A 21,481-nucleotide genomic window follows, 5' to 3' on the forward strand; every position below is an offset into this window, starting at 1 on the left:
GATGCAAAATTTTGTCAAAAACTCGCAAAATTAATAAAGGAACGTTGTGAGCATAATAAAATTTTTTAAAAATTGGAAAAAATTTTTGAGGCTTTCTGAATGATAAGAAAGCCTCAACAAAATTAAATTTTGTAGGTATAAAACAATACCAATAATTGGCGAAAACACCCATAGACACCTTACCACTGTTGTTTTGAATTTAGTTTGATACCGTAATATAATGAAAATTACGAAATACGCGAACATCCATAATAATATATCAGTTGATTCAAAGAGCTTTAAAGTCATTAGCCATTCGTTACCCAGCCACATTTTTTAAATTAATTAATTAGGGCCCGTGATTGTATACTGAAACCAGTAAAAGTATCCTTTGTGCCACCCTGACCCCAGTCGTCTGATCTCAAAAATAAAAGTGCGAAAAAATCTCGAAAAATGTCACTTACTTTTGAGCAAGTTCAGTTTTCTCCCGCGAGGGATCACTCTTTTCCTGAATTTTCTCTGCATCAACATTCACAGGCTGTTCACTCAACGTCGTCACCTCCCCAGCACCTCCCCTCCTCATCTCCTCGTTCAATCTAATGGCGTTAGAAAGCCTCAACTGCAGGGTATCCCTCTCCTCCAACAACTGCATCAACTCATGAGTCAACTCCTCGCACCTCACATCCCTCTGATGAAGCATATAGAGCGCCACATCTAGTTCACTCGAGGTAAGGGATTGTTCCCTCATCCCCTGAGATTCCTCCCCACTGGAAGACGAACTCGATATTTCTTTGGCTAATGCGTTCTCCAACAACGAACACTCAGTGGTCTTACTCTCTAACTTCTTCTTTAATGACTCCACCTCCGCCTCCTTCACATCTAATGTCTTCTGAAGATCTATAACTCTCACTGAAGCTTCGTCTTCCACAATAGCCTCCTGTGCTGTAGGAACTCCCTGGGCGTGAAGTTGGTGAAGAGCGGAACTCAGAGATGTTTCCAACTGAGTTTTTTCATTGTATAAAGAGTTCACTTTGTCCTGAAGCTCTTGGAAAATCCGCGGATACGTACTCTCGTTCAAGATGTACTTTAAATCCTCAACTTCCGCTTCTTTAAGCCTCAATTGCTCCTTCAAAAGTTCTATTTCCGAGAGAATCCCCTCGTTTTCTTTACATTTAGGACAGATTTCACAATTTCGCTCTTCTAATTTTGCTTGCAGATTAGTCACAATTCCCTTCAGGGACTCGATTTCGTTTTCTTTTGAAGAGAGCTCCTGATGCCTTTGATCTATTTCTGATGTCAAAGTGGTGATTGATGTTGTCAGACGTATTATTTCTTCTCTAGAAGAAGACAAATCGTTTTCTAGAGTGGAAACTGTCTCCTTTTTTACGTTAGATTCAGTTTTGAGGGCTTCCACCAGCCATTCATTCTTATCCAATGATTCTTTCAACAACTGGAGTTCTTGATTCTGATTTTCAATAGTAGAACGCAATGTGTCACGGTCTGACGAGAGTTCTTGAATTTTAGAAGATAGAGAATCAATTTCTTCAGTTTTCTCCTGCAATGTCGCCTGCAGTTTCGCTGACAATTCCTTCATTTCTGCTTCTTTATGAGATAATTGTCTCGACAAATCTTCTTCAGCTTCGGTCAATTGACGGGTCAAGTCTTCTTCTCGTTCAGTTAATTTACGCGTCAAGTCTTCTTCTCTCTGTGTCAACTTGCGAGATAAATCCTCTTCCTGTTCAGTCAGTTTTCGCGACATGTCTTCCTCCGTTTCCATCAATTTCTTGTTTAAATTATCTACGTTAACACGACAAGTTGCTGCTTCAATCTTTGCACCTTGTAATTGCTGGATCTGTTGTCGCAATTCCGCAACTTCTTGAACCCTGACGTTCAATAGTTCGGTAACATTGGACAGAGTCTCTTGCGCGTCGTTGAGCTGATGCTCAGAGGCATTCAGACTCTCTTCTAACAGTCTGATTCTTTCGTTTCGTTCAGCTATTTCACTCTCCAGCTCTTGTGAACGCTGCAACGCCTGGCCAAGCACAATCTCATGATTATTCTCCACCTCAATCCTCCTTTGATTGGCAATCTCCAAATTAGTCCTGCATTCCGTCTCCAAATTCTGACATTTCTTCAGGGTTTCATCGAACCCGATCTTCATCTCGTCAGTCTGATTCTTAGACTTTTCAATCTCTCTCATCCTTTCGCTCAAGGAAATCTCAATTGCAAGCCTCTCACTCTTCTCAGCTTCGATTAATGTCCTCAGCTGTTCATTCTCAGTTGCCAACATCTCCAAGGATTCCTGGAGCTCGTCGTATTGCTCTTTCGAGACCTTTTCGATCGTTGATTTTTCAGTTTCACACGTTTCAAGAGATGTAGATACCTCCCCAATATCTCTCTCAACTCCTCCGATCTTACTCGCCAACTCCTTATTCCGGATTTGAAGAACTTCGACTTCACGATCCTGACGTTCCTTCATCTCTGTGAACCTTTCATTGGCAGCAATCAGAACGTCAATTCGTTTCAACAGATTGTCTCGTTCTTGAATGATTTTGTTGTGATCTGATTTAACTTCACTCAAGTTCTTTTCTAATTGGGAGATCTGGGACTTGAGTTCGTCTTCAATCGCCGAGTCGAGGTCGCACAAGCTACCCGAGGATTTCTGCAGCTTCAACTGTTTCTGAAGATTTTCATTCTGGGCCTTGAATTGCTTTAGTTTTTTCACCAACTTCCCACTTCGAATCTGTCCCACTTTAATTTCCTCAGTCAACTTGAGTTTTTCGTCCTCCAAGTCTTTAATTGTGTCTCCCAATTCAGCTATCCTAGCCTTGAGTTGAGTTTCTCCAGTGCAGATCGGAGCCAGTGCTAATCCAGAGCCCAACTCCGCATCCTGGGCGTTCCAGCCCCACTCCTCTTCATCGTCGAGCTTAATCTCCTCATCATTAAGTGGAGGTGCTGACAATCCTAAAGAATACTCAACCCTCATCTCCTCGGACACTTCTTCTTTATTCTCTTGAGATTGAAGTACTGAAGTTGAATTCAAATCAATTATCCTCTGCTGCAACGATCGAATTGTCGATATGATTGCAGTCAATTCCGTAACGTAATCATTTATGCTGAACTCTTCAGAGTTTCCTCCATCTTCAATCAGTCGTTTTGCATTGGTGATGAAATGAACAATCGTATTCTGCAAGTCGTCCTTCTCCCTCTTCAGAGTCTCAATCATTGCATCAGTGGAGTCTTGAGATATTCTCAAGTCCTCAACGGGTCTCGCGATGAACTCCTGGCGCTGAAGCAGCTCAGCTCGCAGCTGATTGTTCTCCTCACTCAGAAGTTGAACCTGTTGCTCGAAATCTCTCACAATCGATTTTATTCCTTCTGCTTCGGAAGATAACTGCGCTAATTCTTCATTCTTCTCTCTGAGTTGTCTAATTTCTAGCTGATATGAAGAGATTTCGGTGGTCAATTGATTAAGTTGAGAGGACAATTGACTTTTCTCGATCTCGATGTCTTCAAGTCTTTTTTTGAGGGATGAAGTGTCTTCAATGGAGCTGTCTACGTCCCAAGGAGCTGGGGCAGTGAAGAGTTTGGCAGCGTCGAATAATTTAGGGGCTGGAGGGACTTGCTCAATCCTCTCAGGAACTATATTCTCCAGCTTCTCAACTGTTGTCCTCTCCAACTTCAAATTGTCGAGTTTCTCGGATAAATCATCCTTCTCAATCTGCAATTCTTGGAATTTTGCATTCAATTCTTCGAGTTCTTTCTCCTTTTCTTGATGAATCTGGGATAAATTCAGGTGGAGTTGCTCGAAGTGTTGGGCCAAAGCTGCAATTTCTCGAGTTTTTATCAGTTCTTCATCGAGAGCACAATTTCTATCGTTCAAATTAATTATCTGCTCGTGCAATTGCTGAATTCTCAATTCATTATCTGAATTTCTCGCTAATAAGTTATTGAATTGAGCCAATGATTTTCTAGCTTCCTGAGACTCTTCGTTACACTGCATTTCTTGAGTCCTCAGATTCTCTCGCATTTGTAAGAAATTTGCGATGGAATTCGCCAATTCGTTGTCTAGGTTCTGAATCTCAGCATTTCGCTCTTGTAGTTTTCCTTCCAATGCATTCACCAGTCCCTGGCATCTCTCGCAGTGGTCGCAGGAGTCCGGGGGGTGAGAGGATGGCTGGGCATTTTTCAGCTCGATTATCTCATTTTTCAAGGATTCAATGACTCGCAGTCGTTCGGTGGATTCTGCCTCTGTGTTCTCCAGGCGCTCGTGCGTTTGTGCGTGCTTGGAAGACAACATTCCATTTTCTGTTCTCAGGGTTTGGATAGTGTTCAATTGGTCGACGTATTCAGTCTCCATCACTTGCATTCTAACTCCTAGTTCACGAGCTTTCTCTTTGGCTTCTTCTAGTTCTTGCTCCAGGGTTGTCTTCAGGGTCTTGAGAGCTTCGAGTTCGGAGGTGATTGAGTCTTTAGATAATTTTTCAGATTCAATTTCTGATGTTAAGGAATCGATCTCTTGGATCTTCTGGTCAATGTCGATGGTCAGGGATGAGATCTGATTGTTTTTATCGTCAATTTCGAGGGTTAATACTCCAATTTGTTGATCTTTGGAAGATATTTCTGAAGATTTATTCTCGACTTCTGCAGCTAAAAATTCAATTTGATCTTTCATGGAGTTCAACGTCTCTTCTAATTGACTCAATTGTGTTTTCAATAGTTCAATAGTCTCCGATGTCATCCGTTGATTTAACGTATTGGTTTCTTCCAAGTTTTTGAATTCTTCCTTTTTCTCCATAATTTGTTCATTCAAAAGCATAATTTTCTCGTTAGAAGAATTCAAATCCGATTCAGTGATCTGTTTGTAAGATTCGAACTCTGCAGTTATAGAATCTCTCATCAGCTTTTCACTCTCGATTGATTTAGATTTTTCATCGATTTCAGCTGACAGTCTTTCTGTTTCCAATTGTAGAACTTTCACACGATCGTGAAGACTGGATATTGTGTCATTAGCTGTGTTCAATTCGTCCGATAATCTCTGAATCGTTTCAGATGCATTCGTCGTACCCTCGTAGGAATCAATCAACTGTTGTTCCAATTCTTTCATTTTATTTATCTTCATTTCCACGTCCGATTGCACCTGCTGGAGTCTAATATTGATTTCTTCCTTCTCTGATTTTTCATTCGTCCATTTCTCTTCGAAATCGTGAGCCTTCGCTTCCAGCTCTTGACACTGGGCTGTTTTCTTCTTAAGATTTGCAGCAATCACTTTCATTTTCTGCAATTGCGCTTGACTGGTTGCATTGACATCTTCTAATTCTTTTTCCAACTGAATAATTCGTTGTTCTAAGGATGTCTTAATCTCCAGTGTCACGTTTTCCCCAATGATTCTTTCTTTCTCTTCTAGAATAGAAGTCAATTGACTACATTGACTCGTTTTGTCATTCAATTCAAGGATTATTTCTTCTAGCCTTTGATTCTGCATTCCGATGTCCTCCATATGTTTCAGCTTCAATTGTTCCATCATTCTGTAAGCATCACTCAGTTCAGCTCTTATTTCCTCGATGTATGACGTTTGATTCTCTAGCTGACGATTTAGGGATGCAATTGATGCTAATGCTTCCTCTTTAGCTGAAGTTTCAGCCGCAATTTGTTGGATTAAACTTTCTTTTTCTTCTAGTAAAGTTAAGAGGATTGATTCTTTCTCGCGTAATGTTTGTCCGAATTCATTAACTCTAGTGCTCGTTTCACAGAGTTTCTCATTAAGCTCAGTGACGACAGACTCTAATCTGTTGATCGTTTCTTCCTTTTCTGTTATTATTTGAGTCAACTCTTCAATTTTATCTGTAAAGGTCGCTTTTTCTCTCAATTGCTGCTGCAATCCCATTATTTCCGCTTCAAGAGCTGTACAACTATTCTCCTTTTCCGCGATGACTTCATTTAATCTAGTGACTTCTTCTCTCATATTTATAATAATTGATTCTTTATCATTAATTTCGGCTTTGTTATGCTCCAATTCATTATACTTCTCCTTCAATTCTTTATCCATCGAATCTGATCGAGTTTTCAATTCGTCAATCATCACTTTGAGTTGATCATTCTCCTGATGTTTCATGTTCACTTCAATCTTCAATAATTCTAATTCATAAGACAATGCTGTGGTAGATATCTCAAGTGATGATTTGCCTAATCGTATTTGCTCAGCCTCCTGTTCCAAGCCAATCTTAGCGCTCGTAATATTCTCAATTTCCTCTTTTAATTTTTTGATAATTGAATTGGAATTCTCCACTTGGGATTGAAGATCTATCAATTTCTGCTGGATCTCAATATTTGCAACTTCTGATTCTGATTTATCTGAAGCTAATGTCGATGAGCATGACTGGTAAAGACTCTCTTTCTCCATGAGAGACTCTTGACAGGCATTGGTCTCTTCAGCAAGAGAAACTGCAGAAATTTCTCTCTCTGCTAAGGCAGAATGCAGAGAATTTATCTCACCCTGCAGCGTAATTATCGTTACTTCGTTGTTCTTCAGTGTTTCCAATAACGATTGAATTTCTGTTTGTAAAGAAGCAACAAGAGACGTTTTATTCTCTAGCACTTTCTCCAAAGATGTCACGTTGCTGTCGAATTCAGCAGTCATCCTCTCCTTTTCTTCTGCAAGTGTCACCTCCTTGGCCTGCAACAGTGCCTCCAACCATTCTATTTTCTTCTCAAACTCTTCGATACTCTTGTCTTTCTCTTCTAATTCATTCTGTAATATTGGAATTTGACTTTCTGAAGACATTAGCATCACTTCTTTATCTTTCAGCCTGTCTTCGATGATGGAGACTGTTGTTTTAAACTCTCCCTCGAGAGCAGATATGGAATCTTCTTTGAGCTGTAATTGATTATTTAAATGGGTGTTTTCATCTTCCATCCACGATTTTTCTTTTTGCAGGGAATCAATTGTGATTTTCAATTCATTGTTTTCGTGTTTTACTTCTTCCAGGATTTTTTCGTTGGTGGTGATGACTTCTTTTAGAGAAAGTATCTCAGAGCTTTGGTCAGATAATTGAGACTGTAGATTGTTAATCTTCTCGATGCTCGTGTTTTCCAGTTCTTTCGACTTCTGGGATAATTCTGAAATTTCGATTGATGACAATTGGAATTTCTCAGCAATCGAGGACTTCTCAATGTTCAAGTGTTCGATTTTCTCCTCCATTTCAGTGAATTTGGATTGAATTGATGATAGGTTCTTGATCAATTGCTGACACTCTGTTATTTCTTCCCGTTTTTCGGATAGTTGTTGATTACTTTGGAGAAGAGTCATCTCCAAGTTCTCTATGAGTTGTAGTTGTTGCTCGGTTGCTTGCTTACAATTTGAGATCTCTGTTGCCAGAGACATCAAAGCTGTCTCGTTGCAGAGATTCGTCAGATTCTGCTTCAATTTTGAATTTTGGAGTTCGAGGGTTGTCAATCTTGTTTTATAATCTTCGGTTTGATGGCTCACTTTTTCCTGGAGTTTTGTTAATTCTATCACCAAATCGTTATTCTCTTGAACGAGATGTTCCATTTTCTGGTGAAGATCTGTTAGGTGTTCTTGGGGTTCTGATAGTTTCTCCTCTGAAATAATCAGAGCATCCATCTTGGTGGATCCATCGTTGTTATCTGAAATTCTCTCGAAAGACTCGGTGGAGTCTGTGTCCGAGGATTTCTTCTCGACTGCTGGATCCCTCTGTCTGAACTCTCGCAGCTGCATCTCCAGGTTTTGGTTTTGCTGAGTTAGTAAGTCAACTTGTTTCAGAAGTTCGTTTCGGTTCTCTTCGATGGACTCGAAAGAGTCGACAGCTGGTTGTTTATTATCGTTGGATTCATCGTTGTGAAGGGAGGTAGTGGAGGTGCTCTGGGGTTTGGCGCGGTTTAGTGACTCTAGTTGGTCTTCCAACTCAACAACTTTGAGCTCAGCGGTTACTCGAAGGTTCTCACAGTCTGCGTTCTCGGCTTCGAGGGCAGAAATTTCTTGTTTTACGTTGTGAAGCTCTGAAATTCAACGAAAATAATGAACATTAGCGTTTACAGTGGAATGGCCTGGAGTGTCATTAATTTTATTTCAATTGAAACGATGATGACTAAAATTATTATAATAGCACAAAAAATCTTTATCGTTCCATCAAAAGAGTTCTGGAACTGAGATTAAAAAATGATGCAAAGAACAATTTTCAGAGGTGCATTTATCCTAGAACCACTGCTACAGATCCATTCGAAAGCTTATTACCAATGGAATTGGTAGAGAGAGAAATAAAAAAAAGACTAATAACGCATAAAGTACTCGCAATCCTGCTTGCTTTCTTCTTATGGCATGAATAAATTTGAAGCAATAATTGCACAAAGTACTAGAAAATCGTTGTTTTAAGGTTAATGTCGACGATTTCACAGGCTATACACAAATTTTTTTATAAATATCTTCTGAGCTGGCAGATTTGGTGAATGATAAAAGACCTTTTGGTGAAAAATCTCGCAAGTTACAAAAAAGGTCTTTTTGCATTTATTCAAATTAATTTCCAATTATATTTTGGAGTTAAACACTCAATACTGTATGAGTAAATTTAATGTATCATTTTTTTTTCGTTTGAATAATCTCTCTGGTGTACAGTCTTTTAGCTAGAGTTAAGTATGACTCAAATCCTGAACAATACGTACTACTACTTGTTTCCTTGCGAAAAGTTTCTGATCAAGTAAAAATTACCTTGCATAAGATCCAGTTTCTGATTCTCCAAGGTAGCAATAGCATCAACATGTGCCTGAATAACACCAGTTTGAGCCTCAACTTTGCTCTCTAGTTCACCGATACGAGTCTGCAATTCAACTGACCACGCTGCACAAAATTGAAGATCCAATTTACATCGACGAAAGGATTCCCACATAAATTAGTGATATTATTTCTGTAGGAAAGTGGTAAAACAAACCACATCCAAATGTTTCATACACGTTATTCTGCAAACATCGTCAGGATTCCTTTCATGAAGTTCTCCATATCGAGGACACTTACGAAATAATGTGCGAATTCGTTTTACCACTTCACCACCAACACATTATCCTGAATATCCAATTGACATTTGAGTGAGGTAATCTTTGACCAATATCAGTAGGCATCATGTTCAATTTTTCAATTAAAAACGTTAAATAATTTGTACACCATCACCATTGAATTATTTTGCCAGAAATCCTCAATTAAAATATTTTAGAAAATTTTTTACTTTTCCCCATGATTCCTACCTTTAAGTTCGTCAAAGTCTACTAGACTCAGCTGTAGGTTACCTTTCTCCTCCTCCAAAAGTGCAACTTGATTTCCAAGCTTTACCAATTCAGCATTAGCATCAGAGACCTAATTTAAAACAATGTTAAACGTCAGTCGTGAGAAAAAAACTAGCATGAAGTATTAAAATGAGGAAATGAGTTGAAATGTTACAAGCATGTTTTTTCCCCAAAAATTGGAAGTAAAAGATTGACTCTAAAATGCGAAAAGTTGAGTGTTCACACATCTCCTCATTAAAAATCATAGTCTAGCAAATATCCAACCATTTTAAAGTTTTCTAGTCGCTTGTTAAGATTCCTGAGCTTGCTCTTATGCTGTGCTTTCAGCTTAATCATATTCTTATTCAACTCCTCCAGCTCCTTCTTCAGCTTCTGCACAGCCTCACTCTCGTCAGGAGTCTTCCTAAGTTCCTCAACAATTCCCTCCAACTCCGTAATCCTATTATCCTTCTCCTGGTTCAGCTCGTTCTGAATTTTCACATTCTCAACAGTTTTTGTTAACTTCTCGTTCTCCTCCCGAAGCACTCGATTGCTCTCTTCTAATCTATTGATCTCGTCTATACTATCATTCGTTCGTTCATTCGACGAAGAGCCGTCGACTTCTGCCAGTCTCATATCACGTTCGCCAAGCTGAAGGATTAAGTTATTCACTTTATCCTTCAGACCCGTCTCGATGAGAATAAAATTTTCCTGCATCGCTGTCATTTCTCTCTTCATCTCCCCCACCATTTCGTCTGACGAGGGACACTGATCAGTCCGATCAATCGCCATCTTCCTCTCGTTTTCCATCTTATCCAACGTTTCTTCAAGCTCAATGACTCGATTAGACTTCTCCTTCAATTGCTCCAACAAGTGTTCGTGTTTGTCCTTAAAAGATGTCTCCATCAGCACGAAATTCTGCTGCATCGTTCTCATCTCGTCCTTAGTTTCTTCTAAAGTATCCAATGTAGTTTTACCTTTTTTCGAGAGATCTTCAGACATTAAAGTCACTGCTTTCATCTTCGAATCAATGACAGAATCTTTCTCCTTGAGATTATCCTGCAGGTCGATTATTATTGCTTCTAACTCGTGGATTTTCATGTTTAGTTCTTCTATTTTGTTGTCTTTCTCTTGAAGTTGATGAGGATCCTTTCCGGAAGGCTGAGGCAAGAGGGAGATGGGAGTGATGGAGACGGGGATGTAAATGTCCTTTTGCAACTCAGTCTCGTTTATCTGTTTTCTTATCTCCTCGACTTTTTCTTCCACCGCTCGATTAGACTCGGTTATCTCCTTACTTCGTTGCTCGAATATTTTTCGATTCTCGGCTAGTTTCTTCTGGAGCAGGTGAGACTTTGCCTTTGGGGTCTTCGCCTCGCTGATGTCGTTGACCTCGTCTTCATCTTCTAGCTTCGGGAGGGATGAATCGAGTTTTGAAGACTCGAGGGACGTAGAAGGGTCTGTGCTGCGTCGTGATAATTTCGTTCGAGATTTTATTTTTGATAATTTGTTGACGTACTCCTGGAAGTAGAATTGAGAAGTTGAGCTCGCTATAGTACTTTCGGAGATTTGGATGAATAGAGAATTGGGGGTTTGAATAAATGAATTCTTCTCTGAGATTACACTGGTAAGAACTTTCTACTAAAATTTCCAAAGCTTTTCAAAATTCAAAACATTTATGAATTTTTTAAATTTACGTTGAATATTTATGGCCAATGTTTCAGGAAAACTGAAATGTTTTCACAGTCATGCGCTGTTAAGGATATCCAAGTACTTTGGCTTTTTTTTTTCAGTGAAATGCTTTTCTACTTTTATAGTCAAAGGTCAAAGCTTTCATTTTAGCCTCATTTGATCCTAAGTTTCCGAATATTTTACAATGATTTTATTATTTAAATTTCGCAGGTCTGAATTTGAATCTCGATATTGAACTGTTAGAAAAAAACTAAAAAATAGAAAGTTTACTTTTGGAGGAAGATTGATGAAACTGTGACGTATTGTCATTAATACGTCGGTTATTTGTTGAATACAATGTGACGTATTATGAATAATACGTTACATTAAATTTATAATGTGGGACGATGAGAAAATAAATATGCTTTCTTTCTCATCGTGCAGGAGCAGAGCTCAGCACTCTCACGGTGCCATCTGAGTCCAGCTTCTCGGTAAAGAAGCTGTTTGACTGTTCCAGTTGTATGTCAATGATGACACTTAATTGTCTTAGTGTTTCGGGACCGTGAGACTGCTTGCTCTGCAATTCTGGGTTTTGAGCATTTTACAAAGACTCTGGAATAGGGCAGAGTACGATCGGGAGTGAAGCTGGACGGTCATCCCAGCTCCTTCAAATATTAATAACGCGTTTGCCGAACCCATCAATAACACTGTCGTGTATTGTAGTTAGTAGTTGAGTTAAATATACCATACTTTTACCAGTTAATCGTGTATTTATCTTCGCTACAATACCTTCCAATTCCCTTATCATTCCCAACTTGAGTGAATCCCACGCGACAGTTAGCCGGTCAACAAAGGGTACGACGGCCCTAGGAAAGGAAAGCTTATTTCTATTTGTGACTAGTCCCAGGGACTAGTCACATGTTAGATCACCCAGGATTAATGCGATGGGTGATCTAACTCAAAACGTCACATTGGCGCCCGACTAGTTGGCACTCATTTCGAGGAATGGAGTGCGAGAATTAAAGTTTTGTGAAAATTTTTATGTGACGTGCGGTGGGAACTGAAGGATTATCGGGAAAAATGAAGTGGGTTCGGTATAATGCACGAAAGAGTCCGAGAACCGGATACTGGTGAATCCGACATTGCTGTGGAATAATCTGGAATTAGTGATTTTACATATCGGAAGTCCTCAGTGACTTTGTTGAAGTATCGAGGGTCATCATCTGGAATAAGGATTCCAGAGACACGGGGTATTGGATCAGCAAAGGTAGAGCTCGATCCAGTACGCGACTGAAGAAAAGTCGCTAACCCAGGGATACGACAGAAATATTCTGTCGACAAGGGACGCTACAGCAGCGATCCAAGAGTTTTGATGACATAAAAAAAAATCACATTCCACAACGATTGCCATGGAATCGAATGTTTTCACCAGCTATGGGAATTGGACATCATCGTACTTCTCCTCAACCGTCATGAGGGATGATCAAGAGTTCCGACAAGGTCGGAGCATGACATCAGATAGGTTGAGTACTTCTGAAGAGTATGGCATGACGTACACACCATGGGATACTGCAAAAGCTCCAGAATATCCGCCATATGCAGGTTCAATCATTAGAAATACATCTACATCTTGGGAGTCTGGGACTCCAACAGAACAAATCAACAAGGTCAACCCTCCAGTTCGAATAATGCAAGGTGCAATAATGACCGACCATTGGGATCAAATTTATGGGCGACGCTGGCAACAATATCTCACAAAGATTGTCGAGAAACCGGTGCTGCAGACATCCAAATACGATAAAATTGCAGAAGACATGGTTGAAAAATATTCGGATATTTATGTTAGTGGACCTGCACTATTCTATGGAGACGAGGAAGGTTCGGAGACAAGGCATCAGTTACTCGATCCAGGAGGAATGCGAGCATCAGTTGATGTCTCAGCTGTCGAAGCTATAGTCGATCGACAGGCCCCACCTGATTCACCTTTCGGATTGAGTGAAAAACCCTCACCACTATCAACTATTCCGACCATCAATTTCGGAATAAGTGGAGAAAGAGTATCTTCATTAGATGATCGCTATGAACAACTTGCAGAAGTAGCGGAGCGAGGCAACGCAGAGATAAGGCGCTGGCAACCTGACCCAGGTGACGCATCGCCGTCAGCTGACCTCCATGTGGCCGACACCGAAGCAAGAGAATCGAGACCTCGAGGCAGTGAGGAAATGGTTGAGTGCAATGGAAAAATAGGGGGAGATGCAGTTCCCAATATGAACAGTGAAACGGAAGGAGAAGATAAAGTGATCAATAGTGACAAACCAATAGTGTTGAAATTTCTCTACGCACAAAAGGACAAAATCTCGACATTGGGAATGAACTGTACTATTGTAACCTTGTCATTTAGAAAAGAACTTCAGCAGACAGTGAAATCCGATCCGGAGAATGCAATCTTTGGAAGTGTGGCGAGTGCCGACCACTGGCCGATAACGCGTTGGTCATTTGATCCTGGAGGAATATCAGCACCAATTGACCGAAGTGCAGCCAAACCAACAGCTGATGTACGTCCTTCATCCGATTCTTACTCTCAATGAGATGACAGTATATCGGTCATATGGATTGAGGACGGTGAATCTCCGAGACCAACGAAGTGTCAAGGTTCTCAGAGGACGACGCCCGGCTACATGATCGCAGGAGATCATTTTCATCAGCTGACCGATAACGAACCAGCGACAGTACAGGAAAGTCATCCAGGTGACTCTCATCAAAATCGGCGAGAAGGAACGAGACAACGACGGATCTGTGGGGAAGAATTCAAAGTGCTGGAGACTCTCCACATCCGATTACTCAGGAGAGAAATTTCTGGCCTAGTGGGGGAGGGATACTGTATCAAAAATGATAAGTAGAAAAAATTCATAACTTAAATTATCTTGCCTTCCGCTCTAAAAAGGATGGAATATTTCAGTATTCATAATCACAAATGGAACGTACACAGCTGGAGGTCCTCAGGAACAAAAAAAAAAAAGAAAATATGTATAGTTCAGTCTCTTTCGTATATTATTATGTCATGCGGTCAAAAGAGTTCAAATAGGAAGAGATTCCTCTTCAACATTTTTATTTAGCATTTCTCTGGAAAACAGGAAGATTTGTAGAATCAAATTATTGAATGAGCTAAATGGTTTCTACGTTTTTGAATGAATTATCAGTTTTGGGAACACGAGTCCGGGTGTATTGATTGAAGGATCAGACAAATATAAATGGATATTTTCCTTTTTCTTTTGGATAATCGTAGAAATAGATTCCATTTCGTTTCATGGACCAGAATCTCTTGGAAGCAATAGAGCTAATTTCATTGGGAACCGGAAATATGTAGAGTTCAGCTGCATGATTGGAATGGACTCTGAAAAATTACAATTTACACATACCAGGTCAGAGAAGAGAATGTGTATTAGAGAGAGGGATGCATTATAATCTATCGCCTGATATTGGGCCCGATAATTTGTAACTTTTTGTATGAAAACAAAATTTTTGTAAAGGTTCGGTTGATCAGGGTTACCTTTATCAATTTTTCCTTTCACAAAAAGGAATTTAAATAGGCTATTTAAGTCCGTGCAACTTACTTGCACTCTACTTGGGAAACCTATCCAGGATAAGTGCTCCTCAAGCATGGGATTTGGTTTTGATAGCTCTTCAGGCATAAGATGAGGCCCATAAGGCACAGACATGTGTGATGTCTTTTGATTTGATTACTATTGTGACCTAGATGTTGTCTAGGGTAACAATAGTTTAATTAGGGGAGTGTGACGTATTGTCATTAATACGTCGGTTATTTGTTGAATACAATGTGACGTATTATGAATAATACGTTACATTAAATTTATAATGTGGGACGATGAGAAAAGAAATATGATTTCTTTCTCATCGTGCAGGAGCAGAGCTCAGCACTCTCACGGTGCCATCTGAGTCCAGCTTCTCGGTAAAGAAGCTGTTTAACTGTTCTAGTTGTGTGTCAATGATGGCACTTAATTGTCTTAGTGTTTCGGGACCGTGAGACTGCTTGCTCTGCAATTTTAGGTTTTGAGCATTTTACAAAGACTCTGGAATAGGGCAGAGTACGATCGGGAGTGAAGCTAGACGGTCACCCCAGCTCCTTCAAATATTAATAACGCGTTTACCGAACCCATCAATAACACTGTCGTGTATCGTAGTTAGTAGTTGAGTTAAATATACCATACTTTTACCAGTTAATCGTGTATTTCTCTTCGCTACAATACCTTCCGATTCCCTTATCATTCCCAACTTGAGTGAATCCCACGCGACAGTTAGCCGGTCAACATAGGGTACGACGGCCCTAGGAAAGAAAAGCTTATTTATGTCATAGGTGCCCAGAATCACGCGATTCTAACCTCGCTTCGCTCGGTAGAATCGCGGATTCTGGGCCCTATGACATAAAATAGTATACGAAACTCGTGCGTTATGATGTTTTTTGACTCGTGGGATTGTAAAACTCGCCTTCGGCTCGTTTTACAACTTCCCACGAGCCAAAAAACCCATTACGCACTTGTTGCGTAATATACTATTCTATTTGTGACTAGTTTCAGGGACTAGTCACATGTTAGATCATCCAGGATTAATGCGGTGGGTGATCTAACTCAAAACGTCACAAAACTATTAAAAAATTGCAATTTTTGAAAATTGCGAGCATTTTTTATAAACACATACCAAACAATCAATTTTTCACCATAAAAATCATTTGTTCGGAATCGTAACAAATTTATTCATATTTAAAATTTTACCAGAAAGCGATTTCATGCCTAAAAAATAATGTTTCCGAAAGTTTAAACAATTCCAATTATTTATTTATAAACAATGAATGTTAAAAATAATAATAATTCTAGAAAAAATGTAATTTAAATGACGCTGAATATTCATAATTCTTTTCAAATTTTTCTCACGCATCTTAATTGACAAGTTTGATGATTGAAAATGGTTGAATCTATAGTGTGGTCTGTATCAAACTCTGAAAGATGCTTGGATATCCTTAAAAAATTATCGCAGATGAATTTCTTAATTCTTAAACAATTCAATATGATTATTTTTGCCTGTAGAATTGCGACCATAGAATCGTTGCATTCTACCTAAACTGAAGCAATCTAGAGGGTTCCCACATAAATATTTCCCTTCACCCTTGCCATCAGGAAATATCCGTAAACAATTCTATTGGCTGCGATTCCCAGAGAAAAAATAACAGAAAAATATTCATGCCAAATATGTGATATTGCAGTATAATTCTATTATGAAAAAAAAAAAAATTACTCAGAATTTTCTAAGATGGATCTATTGTTTTCGAGAAAAAATCAAAAATTTAATTCGTCCAGATTATCGGTATTCTATCAGTATTCTATTCTATTCTATTCTACTCATTCTAAAAATTCTAAAAATTCAACAGAAATTCTCAACAGTTTAATTTGTGGGAATATCACCAGATTAAAAGAAGGTTGTTGAATTTTCATAGACATTAATTTAGTAACTCTCACTTTTGTCTACGAAAAAGATCCTCCAAGATGTTCTCACAAACTCACGTTTTCTACTCTTTCACATTAGAAAGAAATTGTCTTAATGTTCTCTGTGTTGATGTTGAGGAATTGTTAATCAATAATTGGCCTCATCTCCTCAACGAAGTGACCTCGAGCCTAATAAAAATATCACGAATAGAAATAAAATAATTACCTGGACTTCCTCCTCTTTCTTCTTCAAATCAACTTTATTCTTCATCATAATGTCTTTGTAACTGACGAGTTCCGATTTATCCTGTTCCTGGAGATTGGATGCACCGATTGCATCGGATGCAGTGTCCTCAGACAGTCCAGGAGGCTCTTCGGCGCCACCCGACATCGCAACGTGTGCTAACGTGATAAGTAAAAACCAATTCATTATTATTGACGGTGATTTACGGTTTTAGACACATGGAATTGTAAATACTGTCGATGGGTTTTATTAGATTATTAACTTGTAAGTAACATGAATAAATGTATCAGTTAAATTTAGTGGCAGTGATGTTTAACGCTGATGACTGGGATTGTCCGACTGTTCCCTAGTTTCGCCAACTAATTGGATAGAAGATGAGTGGGGTAAATTGCATTAGCATACTCCTATGGAAATTCCATTTTTTCAGTGTTTTAAGTTCTGAGTGTCTGAAGGTCTGAGGTAGTTGAAGGAGAAGGTTATTTATTTATTAAGAAGATTCAATTCAAATAAAATGAAGTGATGAATTTTAATTGCAGATAATTTAATGGTGAAGTGATTATCATTGTTGATTAGGTGATTATCCAGGAAGTGATCGGTTTCGAAAAGAAATAACGGAAAATCTTTTTTGTGAGAGGTTCATGGAAGAAAAAACTAAACTAAATCATCAATATTTACTCCGGGATGAAAGTAAAACATTTTTCAACCAACAATTAGGGGAGAGTGCGGCAAAATGAAACAGCCCTAAAACGACTATTTGACCCACTCCAAGCAAAAAAAATTTTTCTTATCAACTTTTGTTTATTCACTTTTTTTATTATTGGGAGTACTGATGAAGATAATCAATTTCTATTCGTCTTATAATTCAATGGGTTATAATTCAATTGATTAGATTAGGCCGATTACACTTTTCTTTTTTCATTCGATTGAAATGCAGCATCACATTTTCGTTTTTCCCCCTCTGGGTCATCAGCTGGGCCTTGCTCTGGACTTTAAATCTTACTATTTCTTTTTCTTTTCAATTAATCCATTGGCAAAATCTCCTCCCGTCAAAACTTCTCAATAAGTTTCCATTTTACTGAATTGAAAATTATTATTCTCATCAGTACTCCCAAAAATGAAAGAAAGTTAATAAACAAAAACTAATTGAAAAAAATAAAAAAAATTGTTTTTTGCTTGAATTGCGTCAAACAGGCGTTTTTCGACTATTTCATTTTGCCCTATGTTTCATTTTACCCCACTTTCCCTTACATAATTTTTAATTGAACGACATAAAAATCCTTGACTGAAACATCGATCATTACCAATCAGCAAAATTATTAATAATTGATATTGTGTCATGTGAACTCAAATTTTGCTAGGATTCCTCCACGGAATTTCGGTTTTTTCGTTGTAGTTTAGTGTTATCAATATTTTTATTCGTGAAAACATTGCGCCTTATAATTTTTTTCTCAACAAAATTCGTCATCTTGTGGATTGTTAGGTGAAACAAGTGGAATAATTGCATTTTTTAATAAATGAGTATAATTATTATTGCTGATAAATTAGCATTTTGTACTGTTAAATTTTGGATGGCACTGGCAAAAATTGTTTTCTGGGTATTATCAATTGAAATATGATAACAATTTTGCATATTATTTTATTCTATCACAGTTTAATCAGTACATAGCAGGGATTTAATCGGGATTTATTCATGATTTAGCCAGAAGTTAACCCAGGTTCGGTCAGAACTTAGTCGGGACTATGCCTCAATATGAATAAGTATTCAACATAATAGACTGGTACCTGAGTTTAAAAGAGATAGAGATTTTGATATAAAAAGCTCAGGTTTTGTGTAACATGATAAGCAATGATGCTGTTCTCACTATTTTTCAACTTGATTAAGAAGGCATTGAAATATACTTTTCTGAGTGATCGATTTTTGGACAAATATCATGTTTTTTCGAATCTGTATGAAAAATTGAATCTCAATTGGTGGCAATGAATAGTGCTTACTAAAATCCATATCCATGAAAAAATTCATGAAATTCGATTGATCCCTTATAAGAAAATTTCGTGAAAAAAAATGAAGAAAAAATACCACGTATATACACACATTTATACGTACATTCATACATATAGACACTAAAAGAAAAAATTGTTTTTTCCAAATATTCATTTACTTGAGAGAAGCATTTATTTCTTTTAAAAGTGTATTTCTTCAATCGATGTAATCGAATCGTTATAATTGAAACCTAATCATGCCCAGGCGAACCTGATTAGGTTTCAATTATAACAATCATATTGCTCTAGAAGTTGTTTATGTTGCACATGACCTTGGATGCACTCCTCTAATGATTATTCATTTTGCCTAAATTTCTTATTTTCTAGAGAAAAGAATATCGATTAATTTTTTAATGTTGATAATTATTGAAGGAGTTCACTCAAGGTCATAACTAATATGATCATCTTCTGTAACAATATCATTGACATAATTAAAATCTAATGAGGATTGCCTGAGAATGCCTCGAATGAAGAAATACGGTATTGAAAAAACAAATACTTCTCTGAAGCAAAATGATATTTGGCAAAAATTATTTTTGTTCTCAGTGTACATACAGACCCCATCTAAAAATCGCCTATTGGGATTTTGTAGACAATATTTAGTTATCCTAACACAAAAAATTTGAAACATAATTTTGGGCGATTACAAAGCTTCCATTTGGAAGCAAAAATGATTGCAATTGAATGTTTTTTCGTTAAGAAGGATCGAATCTCCCTGAAACAAATTTGAGAATATTATTTGACAACCTTTTTCAGATGCAATAATCAATAAATTTGTCTGTAATCTAAAGTTCCATTAGGCCATTCAATCAGAAATTTTCATTATAGGAAACCTTCAAATACCCAAGGGTGATTCGTACAAGACTATTCCATCACTGTTGACAAATAATGAAAGCAGAATCAATATTATGAGGATTAGATATTCATTGTTTAACACAAAAAATTGGAAACCTAAATTTGAGCGATTACAAAGCTTCCATTCGGAAGCAAAATTAATTTTTCGAAAGTCTAAGGTATAAAAGATATTTGAATTAATTAAACAGATGATTGAAGTAATAAATCAAATAAGAAGTGATGGAAACAATGATCAAAATAAAAAGAGTGAAAAGGCAATAATTAAAACGTGACATTTTATGAATCCATCAATCTCTTATTGAATTCTTCGTATTCTTATCAAACCAGTAGTTTTATTTACAGCCAGTCCAAGCTTTTGTATTCTTGAAACCTGAGAAGGCTTATCTTCAGGTATATCCCAAGATAATCGGACCAAAAAATTAGTCCCTATGGATTTCCGAATTTTAACTTTTAAATTTTTTTTAATCGTTATTTTACATTGCTTCAACCCGGTTAGAGTATACTACGATGATGATCAAGACTTTTTAAATGGTTAGATCGCACCATTCTACCCGGTCGGGATTTGAACTCGGAACCTTTCGCATGTGAGGCAACGAACTTACCCACTGCGCCAAGCCACCGGGTTAGCTTTTAAATAACTTAATTTATTGCATTCTCATAAGTTATTCAGATTTTCTCTTCTCATATGTTGTTGATGCAGGCAACCATAACAGTGTGAATGAAATAAGAAATTAGTTATTAATTAGTTATATGAATCAAATAAGGAATCCTTTTACATTTCCATTTTTAAAGTTGAATATCGCAGAAACTATGTAGTAAAAAATTTTACAAAAAATTCACCGTATTCGGAATTTATCAATCTATCACGGATTAGTTTTTTAAGAACATCGTAAGAACCCTTTCCTCATGAGATGGAAAAATCGCGTCCGGGGGGACCCATAAACCCCGTCTGGCCTGTACCTCGCTTGTTAGAAGCCCGCGATTTCATTGTTTATTATCTCCTAAACTGTGTAGTATAGCTAATTAAATTTTTTTTTAATAGCTGTGGCTATTATAAACATAATGTACTCCTTATTTGGAAAGCCAAATATGAGCGACTGTTCAATCTGTAGATCAATAAATCACAGATAAATTGATGAAATCTGTAGATAAATAAGGTATTCGAAAGAAACCCTAAGGTGTGCTCTTAGTGACCCCAATTTTAAACTCTATACTAGAATTTTATGAGTTTCTCCTCACATAAAATTTTCATTCATTCCCTTTATTCTCCGTTTCCAAAATTTGTCATTTTCGTGCGTTTCATGTTGGAAAAAAAACTCAAGCATTCCAAAAACAAAAAATATGGCAATCTATTGAAAACATTGGTAAATAACTATAAATTAAATAATGAAGGCTCACGTTATAAACAAAGAGACCTAAAAATTGTGCAAAGTTTGAAGAATAAAAACCAACTTCAATTATTATTCAATTATTTTTATATAAGGAAACAGTGAGAAATTGGTGAATATAACCAAACTTATTGAACATCCCCAAAACATTGTGAAAACAATTGAATAATTACGAAAATCAGTGATCATCCTTTCCCGAGTGAACAATGACGAAAAAAATAAATAATGGAATACTAAAAGGGTCTCACCTGGTCAATTATCCTCAACAATTGCCATAAATATCAAGAAGATGATACGTCAACATAATCAGCCATATTTTCCACTAAAAGAACCCGATTTACCCCACACTCATATTGACCACCCACACAATGAATAATTCGCAGAAACACCGATTATATAACTCACAAACATAAAAATTTGTCTACAAATTCGAAGTATTCTAACTAGTTAAACAAATTGAGCCACATTTTACTTGGAACATGGGGTAAATGTACACGTTTTCACTTTCCTCATCAAGTGGCGGCCTCTGGAATTGA

At 37.6% G+C, this 21,481-nt stretch overlaps 1 protein-coding gene across 1 annotated transcript in view; it reads right to left on the reverse strand.

Moving 5' to 3' along the window:
• LOC107041832 (protein lava lamp) overlaps positions 1-21,443 on the reverse strand; it is a 33,095-nt gene extending 11,652 nt beyond the window's left edge. Inside the window, exons 1-6 of the mRNA XM_015262603.1 lie at positions 21,194-21,443; positions 16,645-16,820; positions 9,538-10,770; positions 9,235-9,343; positions 8,705-8,833; positions 444-7,998 (exon numbers count right to left, since the gene is read on the reverse strand). Of these exons, the coding sequence (XP_015118089.1) occupies positions 444-7,998; positions 8,705-8,833; positions 9,235-9,343; positions 9,538-10,770; positions 16,645-16,809 (9,191 nt within the window). The 5' untranslated portion in view covers positions 16,810-16,820; positions 21,194-21,443. The remainder of the gene's footprint in view (positions 1-443; positions 7,999-8,704; positions 8,834-9,234; positions 9,344-9,537; positions 10,771-16,644; positions 16,821-21,193) is intronic.
• Positions 21,444-21,481: the final 38 nt, after the last annotated feature.

Source organism: Diachasma alloeum, unplaced genomic scaffold, assembly GCF_001412515.2.
Source record: "Diachasma alloeum isolate Michigan unplaced genomic scaffold, Dall2.0 Dall_scaffold_00381, whole genome shotgun sequence".
Classification (NCBI taxonomy): Eukaryota; Metazoa; Arthropoda; class Insecta; order Hymenoptera; family Braconidae; genus Diachasma; species Diachasma alloeum.